This window comes from Rattus norvegicus, chromosome 9 (assembly GCF_036323735.1).
Source record: "Rattus norvegicus strain BN/NHsdMcwi chromosome 9, GRCr8, whole genome shotgun sequence".
Taxonomy (NCBI): Eukaryota; Metazoa; Chordata; class Mammalia; order Rodentia; family Muridae; genus Rattus; species Rattus norvegicus.
Genome location: NC_086027.1, coordinates 67291241 through 67319105, shown reverse-complemented (window position 1 = coordinate 67319105; position 27865 = coordinate 67291241). Strand labels below are relative to the sequence as shown.

Below are 27865 nucleotides of genomic sequence, written 5' to 3'. Positions count from 1 at the left end.
TTACACAGGTCAGGCCCATGCAGGCTCCTAGGTTGGCAGTTCATTTCTGTGAGTCCCTGTGGGCCCAAGTTAGTTGATTCTGTAGGTTTTCTTGTGGTGTCCTTGACCACAATACTCCCTTTCTTTCTCAGGATTCCCCAAGCTCCTCCTAATGTTTGACTGTGGATCTCTGCATCTGTTTCCATCAGTTGCTGGGTGAAGCCTCTCAGATGACAGTTATGCTAGGCTCATGTCTCCAAGTGCAGCAGAGTATCATTAACAGTGTCAGGGGTAGGTTCCCTCTCATGACATGGGTCTCAAGCTGGGCCAGTCATTGGTTGGCCATTCTATCAATTTCTGCTCTACATCTTGCAACATCTTGCAACATCTTGTCAAAGGTTTTGTGGCTGGGCTGGTGTCCTAATCCCTCCATTGGACATCTTTTTTGGTTACAGGAGATGGCCAGTTCAGGCTCCATATTCCCCATTTCTAGGAGTCTTAGAGTCACCCTCATAGATTCCTGCTATTTTTCCATTGCCCTAGGTTTCTAGCTTGTCCCAGAGATTCCTCCCCATTCCACTTGTGTCTCCCAGTACTCTTTCTCTCTGTCCTCTCTCCACTTGATCTCTCCTGTTCTATCCCTCCCTGTGCTGTCCCCCCACCCCCATCCACCTATGATGTCTCTATTTCCTCTTCTCAATGAGATTCACTTGCCCTGCCTTGAGCCTTCCTTATTACTTAGCTTTTTGGGGTCTGGATTGTAGCATGGTTATCCTTTAGAACTAATATCTATTTATAAGTGAGTACACTCCATGTTTGTCCCTCTGGGTCTCGGTTACCTCTCAGGATGATCTTTTCTAGTTCCACCCATTAGCCTGCAAATTTCATGATGTCTTTTTTAATAGCTGAGTGATAATATGTTGTATAAATGTACCATATTTTTTTCTCCATTAAGGGACATCTAGGATGATGTTGGCTATTATGAATAAAGCTGCTATGAACATAGTTGATCAAGTGTCCTTGTGGTATGGTGGAACATCTTTGGGTATATGCCCAATAGTGGTATAGCTGCCATGTTGCCACAATGCCCTGCTTCACCAGCCTGGAAGCAAATGTTAAATGATTGAGACATCTGAAATGGAGTCAAGTTAAGTCTGTCCTTCTTATGGTGTTTTTCTCAGGTATTTTCTCATTGTAATGTAAAGCTTACTAACCCATCTTTTTTTTTTTTTTTTTTTTGCAGTCAGGGTCCTTTATTTCCTTTGTGTATATTAGGCCATGAATTTGTATGGCATGGGCTCCAGCAGCTCAGACTCCTTCCCGTTAGTCCTCACAAAGTGGGCTTCTCTGGGTGGCGCAGGCTGGCGCTTCAGCGGAACCCAGGTGCCCTTCTCTTTGGCTTCCTTTTCCTTCTGATCGTTCTCCTTCACCCGCTTCAGGAAGCCGTCTCTGCTCTTTGAGTGCTTGATGTGCTCAGTCCGCACATTGATCCTCTTGGCCAGAATCTTGCCTTTAACTTGCTTGTTTACAATGATGCCCGCGGCATGCTGGGTGACATTGCAGACTTTTCCAGTTTTGCCATGGTAACACTTAAGGGGCATTCTTTTTTGAACAGTGCCCATTCCCTTGATGTCTACAATATCACCCTTCTTGTAGGTTTGCATGTGTGTGGCCAAAGGAACGACTCCATGTTTCCTAAAAGGCCTAGAGAACATATACCGAGTACCTCTCCTCTTTCCCTTTGTGTTTGTCTTTTTGTCGAGTTACTGGAAGATGACTGCCCTGGCAGTTACTAACCCATCTTGTCAGCCAATAACAAAATTAATGTTAGAAATCACATAGCCTGGGGCTGGAGAGATGGCTCAGCAGTTAAGAGCACCGACTGCTCTTCCAGAGGTCCTGAGTTCAATTCCTACCAACCACATGGTGGCTCACAACCATCTGTAATGGGATCTGATGCCCTCTTCTGGTGTGTCTGAAGACATTATAATGAACTCATATGAATAAAATAAATAAATCTTTAAAAAAAATCACACAACCTTCCCCAGTAAATGAATCTTCCCTTTGGGGCTAGGGAGTAATATATTTTGCTTGCTGATGTAAATGAAAAAGTCCTCCTCACTTTCTTGTGTTTTGAACTCCTTAACATCCAGATACACGGTTAGGGAATGTGGGTCAGTGGTAGAGAATCTGCCCAACATGCCTGAGGCTCTGCGTTCAATCCCCAAGATTTCTCATAACAAAAACCAAATGAAAAGTGGAAAGTAAAGCCCCGAGACGGGGCACAGACAAACAGACTGATAGCATGTTTTTAGAACCTTGAGATCATGGATGGATCATTAAATGTCCTTGGTCAGGGAGACCTCTGCTCATATTTAGAGGAAGAGAGCAAAGCAGCCTAGCGAGGCTGGGTGCTCAGGCCCCTGACCAAAATGGAGGCAGCGACACAGCCTTGGACCATTTGTGCTGTAGGCAACTGAGTGCAGAGTCCCAAGGCCCCCAGCCAGGTGCTCTTTGAACTGGTGGATGCTCCATACAAGGTGTCTGTCTGTCTGTCTGTCTGTCTGTCTGTCTCTCTCTGTAACTGGGTTTCTGGGGTTTGTGATTGACTGTCCCACAAATGTAGAGAGAAGTGCAGATCCTCTGGCCTTGGCCCATGTTGCCCTCATGTAGGGCCATGAGGTAAGGTCCCACCAGGGATGCTATCCCCCTCCAGTTTCTCTCATGCTTCCAAAGCAGCAGTCTCCCACACGGGGTGTACCTTCTCATTCCTCCCAGCTTTTCCACGTGTTCTTGTCCCCACCTCCCCATATCTACCCCACAAATCAGTTTAAAGTACCAAGGACTCAAGGGGAGGTCAGACGAGATCCAGGTGCCATCTTCGGGGCTTCCTGGTTATGGTCAGATTCACAGCCTGTCTTCATATGAACAGTAAGACATGGTTCCCCTCTCTTGGATTGAAGTCATGGAAGTTCTTGCCCCTTTCTGCTCCCTTGTGTAAAATGGGAGTCATGGCTGCCAGCTGTGGGCTGCTTTCCCTCCCTGATAGAGGGCTCCAAGGGAGGGGTGGGGGGGGCACATGTCATCCTAACAGGGGCTTGAAATGCTAACCACTCAGTGGACAATGTGAGATGTGATAGTCAGACCCTCCCCCTCTCCCATCCTGTCTCTCCATCCAGTCCAGGCTCTCTCTGTTCTCTCAGAGCAGAGCCAAACTTGCTACTTCTTAGATGTTAAAAGTCGCCACTCCCTGTTTCTCTTTGCTCTCCTGTTTCCTCCCACCTTTGCTCGGGCCTTCTGTGAACCTGGATTGCAGAGGGTCACATTTTATAGGTACTGACTGACGTACCAAGCAGCCGTGGACAGTGAGCTGTGTTAACAAAACCCTACTGGCACGAGTGAGAAGTTTATTCTTTTTAATTTTATTTTAAAAGCAGTTTCTAAGTACTTACCAGAACAGAATAGAACTTACATCTAACTAACGCACTGGTTAATTTTAATTAGTTGTGCCTCCCTGAAATTTTATTCCCCAGAGAAGAAGAGTGATCTCACTTTAGAGATTTGAATGTTCCCAGTTTATAGGCTGGGTTGGAGATAAAAGATCTGAGGCCACTTTCAAACCCAAAGACCAGTGGCCTGTTTTACAAGGTTCTAAGAATTTACCCCTCCCTATCTTCCCCTCTCTCTCCCTCTCTCTTAGCAGGGTTTTGTGTATCCCAGGTTGGCCTCAAGTTTGCTATGGGGAGGATGACTTGAACTCCTGACTCGCCTGCCTTCCCTCGTGAATGCCGGAATTACGGATGTTCAACACCATGCTCTGTTTACGCAGTGCAGGGGGTTGAACCCAGGGCTTCATGACTGCTAGGAAAGCGCTCTACTAATTGTGTGAAATCCCCTCCCAGCAAGTAAGGTTTCCTCATGAAGTGAAGGAAATAAAATCATTTCAACACTAAGAGCTTGGCTAACACTGAGCATTAGAGGGCAGTAGATCTGCATTTTCTGGGACTGGGAGGTAAGAAGAACAATATTAAAGGGTATAAAAGCATCATCTAGTGACTAGTCAGGGTGTGTGTGTGTGTGTGTGTGTGTGTGTGTGTGTGTGTGTGTGTGTGTGTGTATAAAACCAAACAAAAAGCAACCCTAATTAAAAAACAAAGAGAAGTCTAAAAAGATAAGGGCTGGGTTTTTAGAATGTGTAATTGTTCTATCTAGAGCCGTGTAGTAAGAGAAGCGCAGTGGATGGTCTAGAAGGGAAACAACTGTAGCCGTTTAAGGAGTGGGGGTTCTGGGGTGAGGAAGGGAGTAAATGAAATACTAAACTATTTTCTTTGTGGGGCCACAGGTGGAAACACTGAAACAGACATAGCAAGAGTCCAGGAAAGAATTGTTTCTTGCACTGACAATATTTGGTAGCCTGTTTTTAAAACATCAGTAGAGGATATGCATTTGCTCATAGGTAAGTAGAAATGGAGAATTAGAGGTATAATTGACTTTCCAAATTAACAAAAGAACAAATGTAATGTGTCATAGTTCAAACTAAGAGGTAAAAAAAAATGAGAGGAACTAGGGAAACAGTGTAAAATGTAATTTATAATATGTCAAGTTTAAATTACACGTGTTACATATAAAATAGTACAACATATATGAAGGAACAATTGGAAAATTATATCCATAATAAGAAATAAAAGTATCATCAGTTCTGCCACTTACAAATAATCATTAGCAGGTTCACTATATTAATTATGGGCTTCATGATGACATTTGTGTGTGTGTATATATATATATATATATATATATATATATATATATATATATATTCATTCCCCTCCCCCCCCCAGGGAGGAATGGCACCTCATTAGCTCTCTCCTGACAGGATGCTGAGGGTTGATCCTGTGCAGAACACAGAGGAAATCGGGCTGGGCTGGAATGAAAGCCTCCTCCTTAATGGCTGGTTGTCAGAAGGGGCCATGCACACCTACTGGGGGAGGATTATCAACAGTTGTACTCAACTGTGGACCCCACAGCAACATTACTGACAGACTCTGGTGAGGTGAGCCCACTGGTGCAGTACCCAGACAGCGGTGTGCACTTCACCCCCCACCCACCACCATTTTTCCTGCTTCGTTCTTTATGCGCCTTCTCCTAGAACCTTACCTGGGACAGGGTGAAGTGACAGAGATGTCCTATTTATTTGCATTTAATGGTCACTTTGTCTTCTCAGTTTGACCGATTAGGAGTTGCTCTAGCTTCTGCTCACTGCAGAAAGAGCTTTCTAAGAGCAGCACTGGCGTACAGACACAAACACAGCCATGTAGACGGCACTTGGCAGGTACATCCTGTCCATGTAACACAGGAGCAGCAGCGACTTCCCTGCCAAGCAGACGCCCTCCCCAGCTACTGGCTTACAGTGCCATACAGGAATCTGTCAACGTGTTCTGTGCCTGAAATCCAATCAGGAAGTTGTCATCCTTTTAACAGACTCGCCACTATTACATTAGTAGGCGCACCTCACGAGGGCTTTCATTCCAGCCCAGCCTGATATCTTCTATGTTCTATGCCCAATATATGTTGTGCAGTGAGACTATTTTTTTTTAACTGCCCTGATGTAATGAGTCTGTGGGTTAGATTCCAGGAAATACAGATGATCGGGGGAATTAAAAGATTAAATTAAACACTTAAAGACACATATTTTTACCTTCACTTTGGAGTAGGACACAGTAATGGGCGAGCTTTTCTCCTGCTAGTCTCTGCTCCCTAGTCTAGTGTGAGTGTGGTATTCTCAGGGAATCTGGATGTGGAGCTGGAGAGACGAGCCCACTCTGGGCTCCTGGAATGCCTGAGAATGATTTCTGCACACAAGTCCTGTAGGACAGAGAGTCCTGCTTCTCCCTCTGTTCTGATTTAAAAATAGCTTGTTTCCAAAGGTGTGTGCTAGAAGCTTGTCTCCCAGAGTGGTAGTGTTAAACTATAAGAGAGGTTTAACACACACACACACACACACACACACACACACACACACACACACACACTCGTGTTCATTCATGTAGGCCAGAGGAGTATACTGGGTGTCTTGTTCTACTCCTCTCTACTTATTTCTTTAAGATGGGCCTTCTCACTGAACCTAGAGCCAGGCTGGCAGCCAACAAGCTCTAGTAGTTCTCTACCTTCCAAAGCACTGGGGTCACAGGGGCATGGGCCTTGGCTTGCTTTCTTTGTGGGTGCCCAGGGTCTCAGTTTTTACGCGTTCACAGCAAACCCTCTTACCCTCCGAGCCACGTCTTCAGCCAGCAGCCTGTCCTTTTAGTCTGGTCTCAAACCTGTTAACCGTTGCTGTAAGTTTGTTCTCCCACCACTCAGCTACAGCCACTGATGTCTACAGAGTTTAGATAAAGCCCTGAGCACACAGATCCTTGACAGCTATTCGATTTGTTTATTTCTGTTTTTAAACTTCCCAAGAGAGGCCCTTGGATGCATTTCCTTGGGAAAATGCAATAATAAGATAGGTAGAACGGAACCGAAAGAGAAAGGAACTTCGTGAATTTTGTGTTACTTTGGTGGCAGAAAGAAGTGGTTCTGATTTCACCTTCCGCCATTAAGTCAAAGCCAAAGCCTGGACTGATGTTTCTCTCAGTGCAGCTGCCTAGAAGAGGAATATTCCATCATGTACCTAGTTCATGGTGGAGGAGGGTGTCATTTGGAAACTTTGGATGGTGCTTTAAATATGTTTTGTGTTGTTATAACAAAACACCAGAGGCTTGGTACTTTGTGAAGAAAAGAGGTTTATTTTAGAAGCCTGGTCATAAGTCTGCCCATCTGGTGAGGACCTCCTTTCTGTCAACAGTAGACAGCATCACACACTAGAAATGCAATGGTTCACACTGGCAGAGAGGAAGGGAGAGATGAGGAGGGGTCAGGCTCAGGGAACTAATTCATTTCCTTCCTATCACCACTGACTCCCTTACCAATGACCTCTCAATAGGCTCCACCTCTTACAGTTCCAGTGCTACCACCCTGGGAGCCATGCTTCCCCACACACCTTGGAGGCAGCTGTATTCGAACCTCTCTCCAGCTCTACATCCAGATTCCCTGAGTGCTTCTGCTTGCTCCTGTACCACAGGAAGTAGCAGGCACTGTAAAGTGGGTTTTCCAGGAGTGCTGTTTTGGGGAGACTCCCAAACTAGAGTTTTAGGATAGACAGTTCTCTTGGGTTTCATAGCTACTTGAAACAAAACACAAGGAGGCTCTCCTGAGCTACTCCAGGTTAGCCAGGTTTAAAAACCTTACCATCATACAGATTTTCAGGATAATGAAAACTAAATCAGAATTTCCAATTCTAAGTTTTGTCACACAAGTTGGTAAAAATATGTATCTTAACATGTAATCACACAATAAGCTAATCACAGAGAATAACTAAAACAGTACAATCATGTTTGATAAATTCTAGTCAATCTATATACTGTTCTGATTTTGGGCTACTTTGAATCAGCTGTATGGTCTTCCTTTTTCTTAAAGACACGAGGTTAAGACACATGGATGGACCAAGGTGTGAATGTTGAAGGGTCGTCTCTGGGAATCTAAAAAAGATCAAAAGGTAAAAGACTCTTGTTAACAAAGTGTTATTACACACACACACACACACACACACACACACACACACACACACACACCTACCTGTTATAATCTGAAGGCATTTAAAAACAGAACAAGTTGATATTAATTTTTCTTTTTGTTAGTTATATAATTTATGTATCTATTTCAATCATTTAGTCACACTCTTATCTTACACCTCCTATCTTATCTTATCTTATCTTATCTTAACTTATCTTATATTATCAGTACACATATACAGATGTGCTTCTTTTCTTTTGAGATAGGGTATTTCTGTACAGCTTAGGCTGCCCTTGAATTCGTGACCTTCCTGTCTCAGCTTCCAAAGTGCTGGGATTACAGATGTACGTCATCATGCTTGGATCCTGTCTTTTCTGTCTTGGTTTGGTGTCGGGATGAAGTGAATGATGCAGGGCCTCTTGAATGCTAAGCACATGCTCTGACACTGAGCTGCACCCCAGCCTTTGCCCTGACAGACTTCTTACGTTTGGGATGACCTAGAGCCACTGAGCATCACCGTAGCCTCGAGGGCTCAATTGGGATTTAAACCCATGATTCATGTGTGCTGCAGGAGGAGTGCCATGGAGAGATGGTTTCTGGGACAGCTCTGGGTGTAATTTTTGCAGCTGGCAAATAGAACAGTTCCTATACAGCGTGTTAGCAAGGCATGGAGAGGTGTGCCCAGAGACCCGGCAGTTTCATTTCAATTACTTCTATTAGTTTGCATAACAGATACGTTCTGCATAATTGAGCAGGCCAGAGATCTTGTAAACAAGGCAATCAAAAGTCCACATCAATTGCATTTTGATAAAATATTTAAGCAGGCAATCTACCATGTCCTTTTGCTATTAGTGGGCTACTTCTCTAGAGTCTGAAACAATTAAGCCGACACTTGAAAACGTGTGGAGGTGTGTAGGAAGCGGTGAGTGGAGGCGAAAGGAGACTTTTCACAGAAAAAGATGGACACAACCTGCAATAATGTCATGGTTATAATATCCGAATCAAGAACATTAAAGTCCATGTATGGGGTGATGGCAGTGGGGACTTCCCTTACCATGTCAGTAAACTGATCCTTACAAGCCATGCGAATCACTTCAGGTGTTGCTGGGCTATTCAAGGGGAAGATGTCGCTCAGCCCTCTCTCCTTGCGGGCAGTGGTCACTGCATCATATATGGCAAACAGAACGGAGGACCCCAGGAACATCCCAGCCTCACCCAATCCCTGAGAAAAGCATAAAAGGTCGTTAGGAAAGCAAAGTTCTTCAGGATTAATCTCATACACAAAGGCGTGCACACATGCACACATACACACATGCACATGCACACGTGAATGCACACACACCTTCTCTGGCTTTATCACTCCTAGAAGGAGTCTATCCAAGTAGCTGGAATTTCATTCTCCTCATAGGAATTTGTGAGTGGGATTCTTATCAGAATACCTGGTGAAAATACTCTAGGACAGCAGGCATCTAAAAGCATCATTTTCCTGCCTAGGCCATGTTCTGAAGACCATGTCCACAGTGCCTTCAGTCCCTGTCTTTTAATTAAATTTTTCTTTTGTAGTGTTTCAGCCAGAACTGGAAGTTTCATGTGTGCTGGGCAGGTGCTCTACCTCTGAGCTACCTAGGCCCCTGGTTTATTTGCCTTTAACTTAAAACCCAAACGGAATGACAACAGTAGATAGTGAAGCAGTTTCCTGTCCTCATGTGGGCCCCTTAGCACGTGTTGGGTGTGTTTGATCGAAGAGCATGAGGAGATGACGTGCCTCAAGATTCACCAGTTAGTTTTTTTTTTAAATAATTTGATTTGTGTGTGTGTGTGTGTGTGTGTGTGTGTGTGCGCGCGCGCGCACACACACGTGCATGCAGGTAAGCCATATATATGAGGATGTCTGTGGAGGTAAGAAGAGGGACTCAAACGTCCTGGAGTTGGAGATGCTGGCTCCTTAAAGGCTGTGTGCTCCGGAAAGCATGGAGCCAACACCTCAAGAGTCAGTGACTATGTAGAGCAAAGCGCTGGTGTGGTGCTTGCTGAAAGCCCAGCCTGGGAGAGCCTGCAGGAGGGGGCAAGTCTAGGGGAGGGTTAAAGACTAGAGAAGGAGAACTCTGAGCTTCTACACTTTGCAAGGTCATAGTGACCCCAGCCTAGTGGAACAAGACACCCAGAGACTCCTCTGCACGCCTCGCTGGATTTCGCTTTGTTTCAAGGTCTGGAGTGAAGACTCTATTTGGGTTTCTGGAGTTTGTGGGTAGCACGGCTCTGCCTCTGGGGATTTACAATTGAAAGGAGAAAGCAAATTCATGCTTCATGATCTTTTGGCAGAGGCGGCTGTTATGTGCTGACTTCTGTCTCTCTATAAGCATACGTTGAAGGGCCAACCTGTCAGTACCTAGGGATGAGGCCGCATTTGGAGATGAAGTCTTTTAAGAGGTGATTAGGCTAAAATGAGGTGTTTCAGTTAGGGCCTTGTCTGGTGTGACAAGAACAGAGTGAGTACAGGTGACCATCAGTAAGCCAAGGAAAGTAGGACTCAGGAAACCAAGCCTGCAAGTGTGTCTGTCATTCAGGGACTCTTAGAGAGCAGAGCCACATGAGAGAAAAATCCCTGCTTCAGCTACTCGGGCATGGTATTTTGCTCCCTACCAACAGATAGAGAGGTCGCAGATTCTCACCTTGGATGAATAAATGGCTATGGGGTTTCGAGAGCGCACCATAGTGACGTAGAACTCCTCTGGTATCTCGGTAACAGTGGGGATTTTGTAGTCATCCGGACCCCGAGAATAGAGCACCCCTTTTGGGGAGTATTTCAGCTCCTCTATGGTATAGAATCCCATGCCTTGGATAAAGGCTCCCTCAACCTGTGGGCACAGTTTGGTGGGTGAGAAGTCTATCATATTGGCTGAATAGGTATTCCAGTGGAATGAGAGCCACGCTCTGAGGCTCCGTAAGTCACTCGCAGACACTCTGTGGCAGGGTCTCCCGAGCGTTCTGCTGCTGTCATCTTGCCTGCTGCACTTGGGACCTCTCTTGTCTGACACTTGCCTTGTTACTGTTCCAAATCTAGCACGTTCCTTCTCATCTTCAAGTCTGTAGGGCATTTTCCTCTGATTATTCCCACTCTGCCTGGAAACTCTTACTCACCTTCCAAGTTCCACATGACCAGCGGCCACCTTTCTGAAGCCCCTTCCCTCAATCCACCATTCGTTCCTTCACTCATCCCTTCTTTCTTCCCTCCCTCCTCCTCCCTCCTCCTCCCTCCCCTCTCCCTTCCTCCCTCTTCCCATTCTTCCTTCCCTTTCTTCTTCCTCTTCCCCCTCCCATCTTTTCAGATACAGTTTTGCTATGTAGCCAAGGCTGACCTCAGACTCACAGTCTTTCTATAAATGGGGTTGACAGATGTCCCTTTGGGTATGGCCTGAACACACATACCTGCCCGATATCCAGGGCGGGGTTAATGCTGAAGGCAGCATCCATGAAGATGTCAGTCCTCAGGAGCTGCACAGGGGGAGAAATGTAAAATGGACAAAAGCTTTGTTTTATGTATGTATGTATGTATGTATGTATGTATGTATGTATGCATGCATGTATGTATGTATTTAAAAAACAAACCAAAACCAAAACCAAAGATTATTTATCTGTCCCAGGTCTTTTGCTGGCAGGTCAAATTGGTTGCTATGTGCAGACAACACATCAGTGTTCGTTTGCCCCTGTGCGGCTGAGGCCTGCAAGCATCGTTCTACCTTGTGAGCCCCGGTCAGACAGTCCACTTCAACCTCAGAGCAGGCTGCGCCATAGACATAGTACGGGTAAGGGTCACCTTCCTCCTTCTCCCAGTCCATGTTTGTCTGGTAGCCTCTGAGAAGAGAAGGAAGTGTGGAAAGAATGTCACCTCTCCTTCAGTGGTCATGACATGGCTGAAAGGGTCCTGAGATGACAGGACAGATGGGCTGCAGGCAGTGTCCTACCCTGTCGCTGGGGGCCTGCTCCCCTTCTCCCTTGAGGGACTGTAAGGTCGGGGCCTCAGGCAAACCTCAGCAGACTTGGGAGGGGATACAGACCTGGTGTCTGATCCTAACCCTCCACTGTGCAGGTGCAGGGCTGGGCCGGATGTTTGCAGGGTGGGGCTCTGTAACTGTGGAACTTTTGGTGGACAATGGCTACTGACAGAGGAGCTTCTGCACTGTTTCCCTCATTCCCCCTCTCTTCCTTTCCTACTCAAAGGATCTTTTGGCCATACGTCAACACCAGTTAAACATGACTACTGCCCATGTACAATACAACCCAAAAGAAAAAAACCATTTACTTGAAATATCCAGTGGCCGAGAGACTGATCGATTCTTCAAAGGCCTTTTTAACCTGAAAAAGATGATTTGTTTCAAAGAAATAGAAGTTTATGGGAAGTGATAAAAGTACCTTCCGTGCTGGGCTTTCTTCTTGCTTGTTCCAAGGTCCATGTTCACCTTTACTCCTTGAGAGACCTGGGTCTGAGTGCACGGCACAGAGCACGCTTTGTGGTGGAGGGGCTCAGTGTAGTGCTGGCTGCACTCTGGGCCTCTCACTGCACTGGGTCACACCACATGGCTACTTTGTGATTCGTCACAGTGTTGTTCTTTCAAATTATAAGGGCAGGACTTGCCTGATAGCCAGTCGTGCAGCCCAGGGGAGCAGCCCCAGCTGGTTGTACTTTAGAATGTGTACTACTCGTATGCTCGGTGGAAGACCTGGCTCAGAAGTGATGCTGGATCGCAGTTTGAGAAAGTAGAAGAAAACACTAAGCTCTTGGATGGGTGCTGTCCACCAGTGCATGCATTTAGGACTTTTACCTGTGTGCATGAATGGGTGCATGTGTGCATGCCTGAGTGTGCATGTTTGTGTCACAAGTGTGTGTGTGTTTGCATGTGTGAGTGTGTGTGTGTGTATTTTTGTGTGTCTGCGTGTGGATGTCTGTGTGTGTGAGTGTGTGTGTCTGTATGTGTGCATGCATGTGTGTGTGTGCATGCTTGTATTGTGAGTGTGTGTATGTGTGGTATTGCTTTGTCCTGACTGGGATAGTAAAGAGAAAACTCACCCATTCCTCCCATTTTCCTTTAGGGTTTTTCTTGATGATAGGTTGAAGACGGTCCAGAAGAGTCTGGCAGGCATTCTGAAAAGCAAATGTTTGGATTGACATCAGAACTAAAAGCACAAAAGACAGCAAAACGTTAATGATTCAAGAGGATTTTAATGGCGGCTGTTTTACAGACTTGTTTTTGTCTCTTGTAGGGTGTCTTAAGTTTGGTTAAGGTGTGGGCTTTCTTCAGAAGAAAATGTCCTGCAGCACATTGGTCAGCAGTGTTGTTTAGATGTGCACTAAGTAGAAGGCTCCTCGGAATTATTGTAATTCTCCGTGTCCATTTACACAAGGGAAATGATGTCGTGCACACCAGTCTATACACTAATCAAGTTTAAAATAACAGCAGTAACTTAATTGAAATACTGTTCTCTTCTCTCTCTCTCCCTCTCCCTCCCTTTTTTCCTCCCCCCCCTTTCTCTTTCTTACCAAGACCTCATTCTATAACCCTGCTGGCTTTAGACTCATGGCAATCCTCCTGTCTCAGCCCCTGAGGACTGGGTCTACCATGGCTGGCTTATTTTAATTTTTCTTGTCTCATATATGTTGTGAATATTTTCTTTAATGTGTTGTAATTTTTATTTATGATCTTATTGGATAGTTTGTGTTTTTCTTAAAAGATTTACTTTGTTTGTACATATGTGAATGGGAGTCTGTGTGTATGTACACATGTGTGTGTGTGCCTCCCAAGGCCAGGGGAGCCCTGGCTATGCTGGAGCTGGAGCCACGCCGGGGCTGGAGCCACGGGCGGTTTGAGTTTCCCACTGTACCTACCAAATTCTAGTCCTCTGGCGAGCAGCAAGCGTTCTTGTCCAGTGAGCAGTGTCTCCAGACCCCAAGTTTATGTTTTTATGAAGTCAAATTTATCTATCTTTTTTATTTCTGTGGTTTCTAAGTTGAGATTTGCTTTACAATAAAGATTTTCTAATGCCAAGATCAGAGAAGAAAATGTCGTTGTTAAAAAGAAGAAAAAAGGCAGCAGGGGAGTATGGAGAGATGACACACAGGTCAGGAGCTCTGGCTGCCCTTCCATGGACCCAGATTCAATTCTCAGCACACAGGCAAAACACCAGTGTGCGGGAAATAAAAATAAATATTTAAAAAAGAAAAAATGTAAAGTTGAATAACAATTAACAGTATCTTTTTTTTTTTTTTTGGAGACAATATGTCTTGGTGGACCTGAACTTACTGTTCTAGACCCGGTTGGCCTAGAACTCAGACAGATTTGTCTGCCTTTGCTTCTCCAGTGCTGGGATTACAGGGACATGTTATCATACCTGGCTTAAAAAGTATTTTAATGTTGGCTCTTTACTTTAGTTGGAAGTGTTTTTTTTTAATTTTGCAATTATATTTATATACAGAAAACTTAGTGTACATTTAACCCAGCTTAGTGGCGAGTTCTTTAGCCTTTGCCTTTTCCAGCTTGGCAATGCTTAGGACCCAGGACGTTGCCTCCCCAGTGGCGGCGAATCTCGTTGTATCTGTCATTATAATTGGTCCTAATAGCTTCCACCAGCTTAGCCAGAGCACCCTTGTCTTCCGAGTTCACCTGTGTGAAGGCAACAGTGGTGCAGGTCTTCCTGTGGACCAGGCGCCCCAGCCTGGCCTTTCCCTTGATGATGCAGTAGGGCACCCCCATCTTTCGACACAGGGCAGGCAGGAAAACCACCAGCTCAATGGGGTCTACATCATGGGCAGTCACCACCAGCTGAGCCTTCTTGTTCTCCACCAAAGTGGTGACTGTATTGACCCCTGCTCGGAGGACAGGTGGTCTCTCAGTTGTGACGGCCCCTTTGCCAGCAGCTTTCTTCTCAGCACGGGCCAGCAGGCTTTGCTTCTTCTCCTGCTTTGTCTCTGGCCTGTACTTGTGGGCAAGTTTATGCAGCTGAGTAGCTGTTTGTCTGCCCAGGGCCTGAGTGAACTGGTTAATGACAGGAGGTACCTTGAGCCGCTAACGCTGCAGCTTGATGTAGTGGGGCCATTAAAGAAGCACATGAGATCTCTTTTGGGCTGGATGTCCTGCCCAATGTCAAAGTTCTTTTGTCAAATAAAGGATTGATCACCTTTTTGGCCTCCCACTTCTTGACGACGGTGGGGGTGGGGCAGGGGGAAGGGAGCCACCTTCTCCCCCTTGGCCTTCTTTCCTTGGGCATCTTGCTTGGCTGGAGTAGCTGAAGGTTTTATTTTTTCCTTTATTTTTGAGACACGGCCTCACTGTGCAGACCAGACTGGCTTTGAAGAATCACAATACTTTGGTCTCAGCCTCTGGGGTGCTGGGATTGTAGAGGTAAGCCACTGTTACTGGCTTGTACATGTTTTTAAAAGTATCGCACTTTACTTTTCTGTGGGAGTGCATTCGTGAATCAGGTGCAGACCTGGTGGTCAGAAGAGAGCACTGGATTCCTGGGACTGGAGTTACAGACGGTTGTGAGATTTCCTGTGGTCGTTGGGAATCAAACCTGTCACTCAGGGCTCTTAACTACTGAGCTGTCTCTCCAGATCCGTCATACAGACTTCTTTATAAAAAACAAAACAAACCAAAAAAAAAACCAAGACAGGGTTTCTCTGTGTAGCCTTGGCAGTCCTGGTCTTTGCTCTGTAGGCCAGGCTGGTCTTGAACTCAAAGATCTGCCTGCCCTGTATTCTGAGTACTGGGGTTAAACACATATCTTGACACGTCTGGCTCCCACACTTCTTTTAATTGTCTTAACTCAAAGTATATTTTGGCCCTAAATGTGGGCAGAGAGATCTCATGATAACATTGCATCACAAAGTGGTCATTTTGATGACTCGAGATACGCTCATTTTAATCGTAAAATATGGTTGAATGGACTGCGGCTTAGTTGGTAGAATATCTGCTTAGCATACTGAAGCCCTGAGTTCGACGACCCCCAGCACCGCACAAACAAGGCTGCAGGTGTGAGGTCTGAGGTCATGGAGGGTTGTGCTTGGGGCAGGCACGGCACTCCCACAACCTTCAAGGCATTCTGGGTCAGGCTAACCTTGGGCCTTCTCAGACTCCTGGGATGCAGTTCACGCCAAGGATGCCAACTGCGGCTAAAGTCTTTCCCAATCCTTTATTGTTAACCACCTCAGCAGAAGATAAAACCAGGAAGACAGCCACAGTGCAACGATTCCTCTGCCTGCCTTCACTTTGCTGTGTTTAACTTTTTATCAACACCTGTTTTCCTTTTCTTCCTCCTTTTCTACTTCTTTCTCCTCCTCCCTCCTCTCCTTTCTTCTCTTCTCTCTTCCTTCTCCACTACCACTTCCTCTTCCTTTTCTTTTCCTTCCTCTTCCTCCTCCCCCTCCCCCTCCTCCCCCTCCTCCTCCTCTCCTCCATGTTTTTCTTCCTGCTCGGAGGACTCTCCACACCTGCTAGGTGTATTTTTGTCCAACCCATCTGGGTCATATTGTGTGTGAAAAGGATCCTGCTGCACTTTTTCTGTAGTTTTGGGCTCCAGAGGGAGAACTTAATTTTGTGTCGAAGATGACACATTTATGCCTGAATGAAATGTGCAAAATGAATGCAGCCACCTACATATCTTAGCAAAACTGGAATTTCCCGGGGCATTTCCTTGGGCATTGGTTCCGTGGCTGCTAAGAAGGATGATATTAATTAGAGTGTTCTTATGGTTAAACAAGCTTAGCAAGCACCCCGAGACAATGTTCAATAGGCATATTGACTGTAGGACTTGTCAGAGCCTTTGATATGTAGGCATGCGTCACAGGCAGGAAACTTTTCCCAAACACAGTGACTGGAGAACCTTTGCACTTTGAATCCAGCACTTTCCAGAACCCATGCCTGGAGGAGCATTCTGGGAAACTTCCTATGATTCATGGAGACACCTCACAGTCTGGAAGCTTCCCTTCTTATCCAGGCATGGTCAATTTGTAGAGCTGGCCTTTATGGGAGACTAATAGCCCATGGGTGCTTTCTAGAGTTTGGGAGTAGAAAGGAAGGAGGTGGTGGTTGTAGTTCACTAATAGTTCTTTTATGGGGGTGACATTTGTATCCTCAGTTTTCCAGAAAAGGAAATGGGTCCCTGGAACAGTTAGTTGTTTGGCCCAAACTCTTTATGAAACCAAGATGGCACTTCCCCGCATTGCTCTGCTGTGCTGGGTGAGAGGGAGAGACTTTCTGACCCAAGACGAAGAAAGGGAGGTTGCTGCAACTGGGTTAAGATCGCAGCCCATGCTGAGGAAGCACAAATGGTTCTTCCTGAATTTGCTGAGTGCACCATAGCTATGCCTCTTCTCACCTGTGCCCCCCCACCCCCCAAGCTGGAGCTAAGGACTGAACCCAGGGCTTTGCGCTTGCTAGGCAAGCGCTCTACCACGGAGCTAAATCCCCAACCCCTCACCGGTGTCTTAAACTCCATAAAGGAACAAGTATAACAAGAACTCCTCACCACGGTGGCTGGGACTGAGAAATGAAAGACAAATCACCTGCACGGCCTTCCCATTGATGTCTGCTCCCATGGAGCCGGCGGTAAAGACGGCGTTGGGCACTGTGACGGTGCTCGTCTCAACAAGGTGCACGTACGACTTGGGGATGTTGAGTTCTCGACTGGCTACCTGCCAGATGCAGAAAAACAGTGTTTACTTCATCGACTAAGCCCTGTTCCAAGTGAAAAAAACCTCACCTTCTAGAACTGAGCATGAAGCCTGATTGTCCCACTATGGGACAGGCACCCAGTTTGGTTTTAAACGGCATGTCAAGGACACACTTCTTTTTGTACACAGATGGCTACGTAAACAGCCTTTTTTGTGCCTTCTTTTCTACCAGTTTTGTAGAAGCCAGGCAGTGGCGTGGCCACTCTGCAAACAGTTTTAGAGTACACAAGGAGGTCAGCTTGGTGCTCTGGGGCCTCTGGGTCACTCACACTCTTCAGCGGAGTGTTTTCTACAAGGACGATTTACAGGCTTAGGGTAGTGGTCAGAGAGGGCACAAAAAGTTTGTGCGATTTACTAGTTCTGAGAACCTGAACAAATGTAATTTATTTTAAAAGTATTGGTCTTTTCTCTGTTTCTCATTAAGAAACTTTTCATATGAGCATTTTTCATATGCATTAAAAACAAATAAACCATGTTTTAGGACTGGCAAGATGACTCAGTGGATAAGTAAATGCAAGAAAATGAGTGTTTTATGTTAACATGTATATATATACATATATATATACATATATATATACATATATATATATAGTGGGGTTTGTCATGTGTCTTTGTACACGTCTTTATACTATGCTCTCATCTGTCCCCCTCCCATTTACACTTTTAATTCAAATGGCATACTCGGCAATCGATATTTCATATTAACAAAAAGAAAGAAAATTCTATTGCAATGATCTTGTAGAGCAGTAGAGAACCACTTTGAATTAGTCGACATAACAGTGGCCAGCCATGTGAATGGATTCCTTAAGCAGAGTGTAGACATTTTTTTCTTTGCACACCATTCACTTCAGAACAGAGGGGTTTGCCCAAGCCTCTAAGCAGGTTGACAGCTGTGCCTGTGGTGGCTGTGGGTTTCAGCCTCACCAAGTGTGAACCCTTGAGAGCCTGAGTTCTGTCATGTGAAACATTCGTTTCTACTCCAGGATCTGAATAAACACATTCTTACTCTGAGTCATTACCATGCATTTTAAGAGTGTTTTTTTATGTGTAGTAACAGGAATCCCAAACAAACAAAACCCTAGAACATACAAAAAGCCCAAACCCCAACAAGCAAGGGCTCAATTCTCTTGGTGAAGGAGGAATGACATCGTGTTTCCTCAGTTCTGACCCCTTCCTTCATCACCTTGTGTTTTTTTTTTTGTTTGTTTGTTTGTTTGTTTTTTTTTTTTTTGTATTCCTGACATCAGGATGAGTCTTACACTTGGCTCGTGTGCTTGGCATGTGGGATCTCTCTGACTCAACGTGGGAATGACTGGCCTGGTGCCCATGCGATCCAAACACACTCACAGTGGAGAGCGGGAGCTCTTGTCTCACCTGAATCATCTTGGTGTGTAGGCCTTGTCCCAGCTCACAGCCACCATGGGTCAGCAGGACAGAACCATCCAGGAAGATGTGGACCAGGGCAGCTGCCTGAGGGAAACAATCCTCATGCCAACTTTGGAAACTGAGGGAGCCAAATGCTTCCCTGGGAGTTCCCCTGAGGCTGTCAGACCTGTTCCTTTGATTTAACCAATCTCTCTTTTCTCATTGCGGACAAGAAAGCCCTAGACAACCCCTCGCAAGACATCTTGGACCTGAAACCATCAAGCTTGACGTGTGAGTGAATGTGTGCATTTCTCCTCCCTCCGTCCCCAGCATCTGTCTCCTCAAGGGCTCAAACTGGACAGCGCTTCAGTTTTCTTTGCTCTCCGGGTGTGGGAATGGACTTATCATGACTGGAACTCACACGAGTAAATTCCCAGGCACACCTTCCCCTGGGTACTGGAGGACTTGCAAGGACCTGGAGATGTTTTTGGTTTCCAAAGGCTGTCTTTGAGAATGGTGGTGGGGGAGGAGGGTGTGCCCTCAGTGGAGAGTCCTGCTCAGCCACAGGCTGGTGGTGGAGCCTGAATGCCCAGCTTTAATGAGCTCCCACATGATGCTGTTGATGATGAGATTTGGGATTAATTTAGTCTACCTTCATCAGTTTGTATGCTAGTGACTAGAAGCCTAGAGATGGGAAACAGTGGGCCCCATCCAGATGCTTCGCATCACAGGGGTGGAAAGGAAAAGATAATGCCAGAGCTTGAACTCCCTGAAGAAGCAGTTATGGTGAAATGAGAGAGGGGCCAAGAAAGGGATCTTTTGGTTTATAGCAGTTTGCTCTTGAAACTTGGCCTGGCACTGTTGAGGTCTGGCCTGTTACTCTGTATTGTAATGCTAAAAGCTGTCCCTGGTTGCTCCCAGGGGCAGGGAGATTCTGAGGACCCCAAGTGATGCAAGGTAATCTTGCCCCACAAGTTATCCCTGATTGGTGAATAAAAATGCTTACAGCCTGTAGTTGGGCAGAAAAGAGAGAAGTGGGGTTTTGGCTCCTAGGCAGGGTCTGAGGTAGGGACCATGAGGAGATAGAGAAGGTAGAGAGAGGAGACGATACCATGGGGTAGGTGAATCATGAAAACGGGGCCATGAGGGCTGCCCAGTTGGAACATGATAAACTGATAACACAGAACATGATAACTTGGTGTTATTGATGAGGAAGAAGATTTAATTGTCTGTCCAGTTCTAGTGCTTTAAAGGATACATATATAATATATATATATGTGTGTGTATATATATATCTATATCTATCTATCTATCTATCTATCTATATATATATATATAAAATACTGGAACCCACAAGAGTATATGATGTATGGTTTTGTTTCTTTTATCTGGGAATTGAATGACCAAAGGCAGGGTGGAAAACCCCAATGAAGATTAAATATTTTCTACAACATGACATTCTAGTACTCATATTAGGGTGTAGTTACTCAAATGGGTCCCTCTGAGAAGGACCTTACTGCTGATGCTCCCCAAGACCCTAAATACTATATCTCGGAGGTCTGTCCTGATAGCCATGGTTTCAGCCCTTGTCTGAGTCTGTGCTCTTTCCTGCTAAGGGAACCGCCCTTCATTTCTCTGTCTCTAAAGGGGCCACTATGGTTGCCCAGATTCCCTTCCTTGTACATGAACCTTTTTTGGGAGAGCCCTTCCATCTCACCTGATTGTAGAAGGCCATGGGGACTGCAACGCTAAACTTCATGGGGACGACCGCAAGCCCCTTCTTCTTCCAATAATTGTTTTTGTTGAATTCTTCTGCAGCCTGCTTCCTAGCAAAGAAGGATGACTTCTGTAGACATTCCTTCCAGCATCTTCGCAAAGGTTCAGGGTTAAAGGTCTGCTTATAGGCTGTCTTGCTGATTTGCTTGTACATGTTTATTTCTCTAATCTGAAAGGTGAGAACATGCATGCATTTTTTGTCATATGTCTGATATGGAGAAAGTTTGTCTAGAAACACTTCTAGTATAGAAACATGCATATATATACATGTATATACATATATATGTGTGTGTGTGTGTGTGTGAGTGTGTGTGTGTGTAAAATGACAACGACAGAAACCAATAGAAACTACTAATGGCTACTTCATATGCCCCAGGCTTTGGATTCAGATTTCAGTGAGCTTCACAATAACCCTGAAAAACAGTAGAACGCTTCCTAGTCCTGTTACCAATTTGTTGGCAAGGCAAAGTTCTCCTGATTCAAATTCTTAATTACTCCCAATTGTCCTCACTTTACCCTTGAGAGTATTGCACACACCAAGCAAATGCTTGTCCACCAAGTTATGCCTCTAGCTCTCCTCAAAGTCTTAGGTTGTGACAAGATGTTTGCACAAAAGGCTGCTGTGATCATCCCGCCCCATTTCTGTCCTGGTGTAGTTTCACATTGACTCTGGATTGACCTTGTCACTTGCCTTTTATGATGGGACCATACATAGTGACACAGACAGAGGCTTGAAAAGTATTTGCGAATTAGAGCAAGTCACCTCCTGGCTTCTCTCTGGAATCCTGTGACACCCTTCCCCTGTGAGAGTGAATCTGGGCAGCTTACTGAAGGATAAACAGCTATAGACCAGACTTTTCAGCTGAGGCATAGTCAGATAAGCCAGCCAAACACTCATCAGAAATGTCAATAATGAGAATACATGCCCATAAAGCCATCTTTTTTTTTTTTTTTTTTTTTTTTTTTTTTTTTTTTTTTTTTTTTTTCGGAGCTGGGGACCGAACCCAGGGCCTTGCGCTTCCTAGGTAAGCGCTCTACCACTGAGCTAAATCCCCAGCCCAAAGCCATCTTGAATCATAGAGCTTCCAATGAGCTGGCCTAAGACCAGGAGAAGCCCACAAGGAACCCACAGAATCCTAAGAAATAGTATCTCAGATGGATGCTAACTGGGTTTAATGGTTCATATACTACAATAGAAAATGTTGACTGGTAATGGACAATGAATTTTATTTTCTTGAAACTGTATATAGAGATTGTAGGAGTTTAAGACACATGCCAACCAACATCGCCATGTCTTACTAGCAGGTTCTAACTCCTCACCTCTTCAGGGAGTAAGTTACATTTAGATGCCACCGCCGCTATGTACGCTTCCACTACCACTGTAGCCTGAGGGAAGCCAAATCCTCGGAAAGCTGTGTTAGACGGCAAGTTGGTTTTGCAAGCCCTGCCCCGGCACCGGAAATTTGGAATATGATATGCATTTTCAGACTTCAGCACGATAAATTCTATCACCTGAATTAAAACAAAAATAACTCTGATCATCTATTCGATGCTGTACTTGGTAGATAAAGTGAGGGCCATGGGCTCTCTGGAGAGGGTGCATCACCATCTCAGATTCATCGGGAGTGCATCCTCCATTGGTGTAATATTCAACGTCAGCAGCCTTGATCTTCCCATTATTCATGAAGCCGATCTGCAAAGTGATAAAAGGGAGATGGCTTTCTCAGTCAGCCGCCTTTTCCTGCAGCCACACTGTGCTGTGCACGGACACATCTGAGCATACTGACAGCCAGTGCCTAGGCCAGACTCATGCTTGGCGATGGCGATCGTCAGAGAAGCGTTATTCTGACACTGTCCAGGCAGGTCTGCTTAGGTTTAAACAGCGCTCTTCCATCCCTCTTAAGGAGTGTGGGGCCAATGGTCTTTGCTGCTGATGGATTGACAGAGGACTCCACTCACTTTGTATTTTCCCAGGAGTGGGTGGCGGCCAGCTGTTATCAGCATGTCATTACTTCGATCTAGGATGAATCGGATTGGGCGGCCAGTCCTGTGGGAAATGACTCAGTTAAAAAATTGTAATCTCCATAAAGTAGAAGCATAGATGGGGAGGGATCTTGAAGTAATTAGCTTGGTGATTTTACACGAGTAGCAACATGGCCTTAGATGACATTTGGAAGTAGTGTAGCATTGGAATTAAAATAGTTACTCTGGTTTAGTCAACTGAATATTTGCATTATGATGATATAATATTTGGTTATAAGTTATTTCCATTTTCCTTCCTCCCTTCTCCTTCCCTTCCTCCCTCCTCCCTCCCTTTCTTCCTTCCTTCCTCCTCCCTCCCTTTCTTCCTTCCTTCTCCCTCCCTTCCTTCCTCCCTCCTCCTTCCCTCCCTTCCCTCCTCCCTCCCTTCCTTCCTTCCTCCCTCCCTCCTTTCCTTCCTTCTTTCCTTTCTTCCTTCTTTTTTCTTTCTTGAGACAGGATCTTATTACATCACCCAGGCTGGCCTGGAACTCTGAGATCAACCTGCCTGTCTCTGCCTCTTGAGTTCTGGAATTAAAACTGCCTGGCTCTTTTTCATATTCTATAAACAAGTTCCATGATCATTTTGCAGTTACAAGCGTGGAAAGGCTTAGTTCCCAATATCACTTTCAGACAGTGATAGGGACATGAACTTATCGCTGTGAGAGGATTGCCGAGCCGCAGAGGTGGAGGCCTACTGCTCTGGAGACGTCGGTCTCCTCATATGCAGACCCCTCCTGTAAAACGTCCGTTTAGGACTTTGGTTTCTAGCTTCTACAAAGCTGCTATGTTCACTTGGGGCAGCCTTTTCTATACCTGCAGATTACAAGTGAGATAAGAGGCTCATGGATTCCCCTTCTGCATCAGGAGGGTGATGAGTTAGCCTGAGTGGATGTCGTCTTAGTAAGCTTTGGTAGTTACAAATTACCCAGTCAGATCTGCACCAGCATTTGCAGGTGTAGAGAACGTTGCCTGACAGCAGTGCACAGCTTACTTCAGGACAAGCTATTGTAAGGCTGATGTTCTGGTCAGCCTTCCATGCACCCAGCTTTGGCTGAATTGTAGACTGAGATGAGAGGTGGGCTGAGAGGGATTGGAAGGACTCACGCGACTCAGGCTACTGACATTACAGTGATCACACAACCCCTTACTTGTGGGCAGCCACAGCACAGACAGCTCCTAGTAGAGCAGGCTTGGTCACTTTGCCCCCAAACGCTCCCCCAGTCCTTTTCATTTGGCAGGCGATCCTGTTCCTTGGGACCTTCAATGCTGCAGACACGTATTCCTGCAAGAGAAAGCCCCAAGCCACGTAAGTGCGATTCTATGGTTTACCTTCTTGCCTGCTGTTCTAATGCATAGTGGGATGCTCTAGTCCAGCTAACACTTCTACAGATGAAACTGTGCAACCACTCCAGTCTACTTTATAAATCTCAGCATCCCCAATCTCGATCCACCAGGCAGCCTTTTCTTATTTCCTGTTAACTTCTTGTTATGCCGCAGAGTGGGCTCTGTATCCGTCTCTACTGATTTGTCACACAGTGGAACGATACAATATGGAGTCATTGGAATGGCTTCTTTCACTTACCATATTGCTTTCGAGGCCCTCTGTCCATACATGACTATATCTTGCTTTTTATAGATAATACGATTCTACTGTGTAGAATATGCCAGTTTTTCTTTCTTTTTTCTTAGTCATCCATTAATAGACATTGGGCTGTTTCTACTTTGGACTCTTATAAGTAATGCAGATATGAGCATGCATTAAGGTCTTAGAAGTTAAAAATGTTTAAATCAGCAATATAAGGAGTTAGATGTGTGTAAGTCTTCCTAGGCACATTTTTATTTCTCTTGGCTGCATACTTAGTCACGGGCTGCTGGGTTTCATGGTCACTCTCTTTCTAGCATTCTGAGAAACTGCCAGACTGCTACAGGTGATGTGCTCTTTCTTTTATATCTATTGGCAGTTTATGGAGGTTCCAAGTTCTCCTCATTTTTATCAATGCTTTTTTTTGATTACAGTTATTCTAAAGGGTGGGTGACTTGGGTTTCCCTGGTGACTGTTAATGATGGACATCTTATGTTGAGGTTTTGTCTGTTCCTGTCTATTGTAATGCTAAGTGCAGATGCCCAAGACCTGGAGTCTGCACATGGCCCCTGGAACCCTGCCCCCCAAGTTAATTCTGATTGGTGCATAAAGACGCTGGCAGCTAATAGCTGGGCAGAAGAGAGATAGGTAAGGGTGAGTCTTTGCAGGCTTGGGTCAGAGGAGGAAGGACAGAAAGGAAAGAGAGAGAGAAAGCCACCATGGAAGAATGTACAGGAGAGAGAGAGAGAGAGAGAGAGAGAGAGAGAGAGAGAGAGAGAGAGAGAGCGCTGCCATGGGGTAGGAGGGAAGAAAATGTGGCCCTGTGGGCTGGTCAGTTGGAGCTAAGAGCAGCCCAGATGAAAAATAGTAAATAATAATTCAGTGTTATTGATAGGTAAATGGATTCTAAGAGCTGGGAGCATAGCCAGCTGCCCAGCTATTGTGCTGCTTAAAGCATACTATAAGGCTATGTGTGTGTCTTTCACTGGGAAACACAAATGGTCAAAGGTAAGGGAGAAACCCTGTACCAGAACTTTTAATAATTATTTACTACAATTTTATATTCCAGTCATTTACTTATTTTCTTTGTAGGAATGTCCACTCAAATCCTCTTCTGAGATTTTTCACCCGGTTATTGTTTGACAGGGAAAAATGGACCTTGTCTTATACCTTGGCATGTCGCAAGATTTCCTGGTCATTTTAAAAGGCATCTATCTGCCCCATTTTATTATGCTAGAGTTTAGCCAGTGTCATTTGTACAGGGAGTTTAAGGCACAAGAGTGGAGGTCCCTCTCCCTTCCTTGAGACAGGGTTTCTTCGTGTATCCCTGGCTGTCCTGGAACTAGCTTTGTAGACCAGGCTGGCCTTGAATTCACAGAGATCCACCTGCCTCTGCCTCCTGAGTGCTGGAATTAAGAGCATGTGCTACCATTGCCCAGTTTCATGGCAATCTTATAGGGTATTCTAAAATACCCTTTCTAGAGACCCCTGTTACCTGTACATGGGTTGGAAATTGTGTTCCCACATGTAACACCATTTCTTTGTCTTCAGTTTGTGGGATAGCCAGGATAGTTTGTGTTTCCATGTAAAAATGTTCCTGGCCTTCCACGTGGATCTCGCCTGCAAAGCATACACATAGGACAAAGTTTAGACACAAGTTTCAATGTGAAGGAGCTTTTTGGGTATTTTGTTTCTAAACAGTGATTTGCAGTATGAGCCTGGAGAGATAGCTCAGTAGTTTAGAGTCCTGGCTGTTCTTCCAGAGGAGCCTGGTTGGATTCCTAGCAGAGGTGACATAATGACCATGCCTCAGTCAGGTGACATTAACAATCAGTGAGGCAGAGAATGATAGAGTAACTTGTCAATGAACATGTAAGTTTAAAATGGCAGAGCTGGCCAGATATGGTGGTATACTCCTTTCATCCCGGCACTCAGGAGGCAGAGGCAGGTAGATCTCTGTGAGTTTGGGGCCTGCTTGGTCTATATAGGGAGTTCCAGGACGGCCTGGGCTGTGTAGGAATATCCTGTCTCAAAACAAATAAGTGAACACACACACACACACACATGTCTATGCACATGCACACACATGTCCATGCATATGAACACACACACACACACACGCGCGCACACACACACGCACACGCGCATACAAACACATGTACATGCACACCAGGAGGGGGACCACTTTGGGGGAGGCAGGAAACCAGAGAGGAGGGAAGGATGGAAGGGAGAATAGTGGTAAGGTGGGAATAGGAACATAAGCAATGTTCAGTGAGGCATAGGGGTGAAACAGCATAACAAAATCCATTATTTTAAATGCTAACTAAAAAAATCAATTAAAAATTCTCTCTTTCCTGTTAAAAAAGCCCTCTTCCCCCAGTTCACTTCTAGAATGCGCATGCTGAATCTAACATGAATTTAAACATATATTTTATTGCCCCCCCCAAGTTTTGTTCCTGTGCACACAGTTGGGGTGAGTGGGGCACTCACAGGAATGGAAACACACATTTCAAGAGCCAGGCAGGCCTGGAGGCTTAGTTCTATCCTAACAGATGCAAATGGATGCTTGGGGAAGTAAATAAATACACAAGAGTTCTGAGTGCCAGGCGTGGTAAACTGTGGACAGAAAGGAGATTAGCCACAAGCAGAGAAGGCTCATGTTGGGGAGGTTTGCCTGCAGAAGCCACACAGAGCCTGGGAAGCCCTGGGAAGCGAAGGGTCTGGAACCGTCTCTGGTTCTGCCCTTCCTCCTGTGAGGGAGAGGAGAGGACGGGCCTGGGCAGAGGAAACGGCTTCCCTGTGTCTATTTTTCCTCAGTTGCCTTCAGCTCAAAATAATCCCTATGCTAATTAGTATAGTACATTTTAAACATTTTATTAAGTTTTTATTACATTTACGTGGTGTGTGCATGTGTCCATATCCGTGTCCGTGTCTGTGCGTGTGTGCATGCGTGTGTGTGTGTGTGTGTGTGTGTGTGTGTGACTATTTCTGGGCACTGGAAATATTCTATATTTTTAGCATATAGTATTTATAGGACTTTGTATATATGTAGAATCATCAAGTTAGGAACTTATTGGGCATTTTAAGTTCTATTTGACAAGCATCTTATGATAGAGTTTCAGTTTTCTCAAGCCAGACAAGCATGCAGTTTCAGAAGTTGTCTCATTTTTCTGGCCATTTATGGCTGTACATACCTTCAATGATGTGATCCACATGTTTGAAGGCGTAGTCTACATTCCCTTGTTCAATTTTTTTCTCAGAAGAAAGGAAAGAGTTGTGTTCTAGGGCTTGCTGCAGTGGAAAACCAAACCAAAGCAAAATGTTTTTGTTGTTGTTTTGTTTTTGCTTTTTAAATTCTAAGAAGCCCCCATCTGAATTCTACACTTCTGCTATCAGAAAGCTACACACTAAGACACTTGGAGCCTGACAATTGGAGCTGAGTCAGCATACATTGATTTGGATTTTTGCCTACGTGTTGAAGGGTATATATAAATGCAACCCAAATTCCAGACTGCTGATTCACTATCTGAGGTGGCCTGCCACTTAGGTGTTGTCTCTGGGGCAAGGAGAGTAAAATGGAGCAAAGCCTGGAATATTCTGGAATTGGTGGCTTGAATTGGATCCTGGGTCATTTTAAGTCAATGGTACTTCATAGAATAAGTAAGGGGCCAAAGCGAGACTGAAGCCAGGTTGTCTGGGATGTGGGCTCTTCATGAAGAAGCAGAGGACCATGAGGGTGGTTAATGAGTTGGAAGGAGGTTGTGGACAGCTTTGGTTCTACACTAAGGGGTTTTGACACTGCCTAG

At 45.2% G+C, this 27865-nt stretch overlaps 2 protein-coding genes and 1 long non-coding RNA gene across 5 annotated transcripts in view; 1 reads left to right on the top strand and 2 right to left on the bottom strand.

Moving 5' to 3' along the window:
- The window catches only part of LOC103690538 (uncharacterized), an 89542-nt gene extending 75733 nt beyond the window's left edge, over nucleotides 1-13809 (top strand). For all 3 annotated transcript variants that reach the window (XR_010054998.1, XR_594409.4, XR_010054999.1), the window contains 4 exons: nucleotides 4322-4435; nucleotides 7492-7570; nucleotides 11232-11393; nucleotides 12679-13809. This is a non-coding gene — a long non-coding RNA (uncharacterized LOC103690538). The remainder of the gene's footprint in view (nucleotides 1-4321; nucleotides 4436-7491; nucleotides 7571-11231; nucleotides 11394-12678) is intronic.
- Rpl21l4 (ribosomal protein L21 like 4) lies at nucleotides 1199-3441 on the bottom strand. The gene has a single exon (XM_063268123.1). The coding sequence runs from the start codon at nucleotides 1692-1694 to the stop codon at nucleotides 1251-1253; it is 444 nt and encodes a 147-aa protein (XP_063124193.1). The 5' UTR covers nucleotides 1695-3441; the 3' UTR covers nucleotides 1199-1250.
- The window catches only part of Aox4 (aldehyde oxidase 4), a 56928-nt gene continuing 35804 nt past the window's right edge, over nucleotides 6742-27865 (bottom strand). The window contains exons 20-35 of the mRNA NM_001008523.2: nucleotides 27254-27350; nucleotides 25555-25679; nucleotides 23626-23759; nucleotides 22415-22502; nucleotides 22062-22148; nucleotides 21776-21967; nucleotides 20397-20624; nucleotides 18689-18784; nucleotides 17147-17275; nucleotides 12656-12730; nucleotides 11891-11943; nucleotides 11328-11442; nucleotides 11017-11082; nucleotides 10260-10445; nucleotides 8642-8809; nucleotides 6742-7553 (exon numbers count right to left, since the gene is read on the bottom strand). Coding sequence (NP_001008523.2) covers nucleotides 7500-7553; nucleotides 8642-8809; nucleotides 10260-10445; nucleotides 11017-11082; nucleotides 11328-11442; nucleotides 11891-11943; nucleotides 12656-12730; nucleotides 17147-17275; nucleotides 18689-18784; nucleotides 20397-20624; nucleotides 21776-21967; nucleotides 22062-22148; nucleotides 22415-22502; nucleotides 23626-23759; nucleotides 25555-25679; nucleotides 27254-27350 — 1893 coding nt within the window. The 3' untranslated portion in view covers nucleotides 6742-7499. The remainder of the gene's footprint in view (nucleotides 7554-8641; nucleotides 8810-10259; nucleotides 10446-11016; nucleotides 11083-11327; nucleotides 11443-11890; nucleotides 11944-12655; nucleotides 12731-17146; nucleotides 17276-18688; nucleotides 18785-20396; nucleotides 20625-21775; nucleotides 21968-22061; nucleotides 22149-22414; nucleotides 22503-23625; nucleotides 23760-25554; nucleotides 25680-27253; nucleotides 27351-27865) is intronic.

Coding starts and splice junctions, on each gene's coding strand:
- Rpl21l4 (XM_063268123.1), bottom strand. CDS start 1,694: ATGTTCTCTAGGCCTTTTAGGAAACATGGAGTCGTTCCTTTGGCCACA.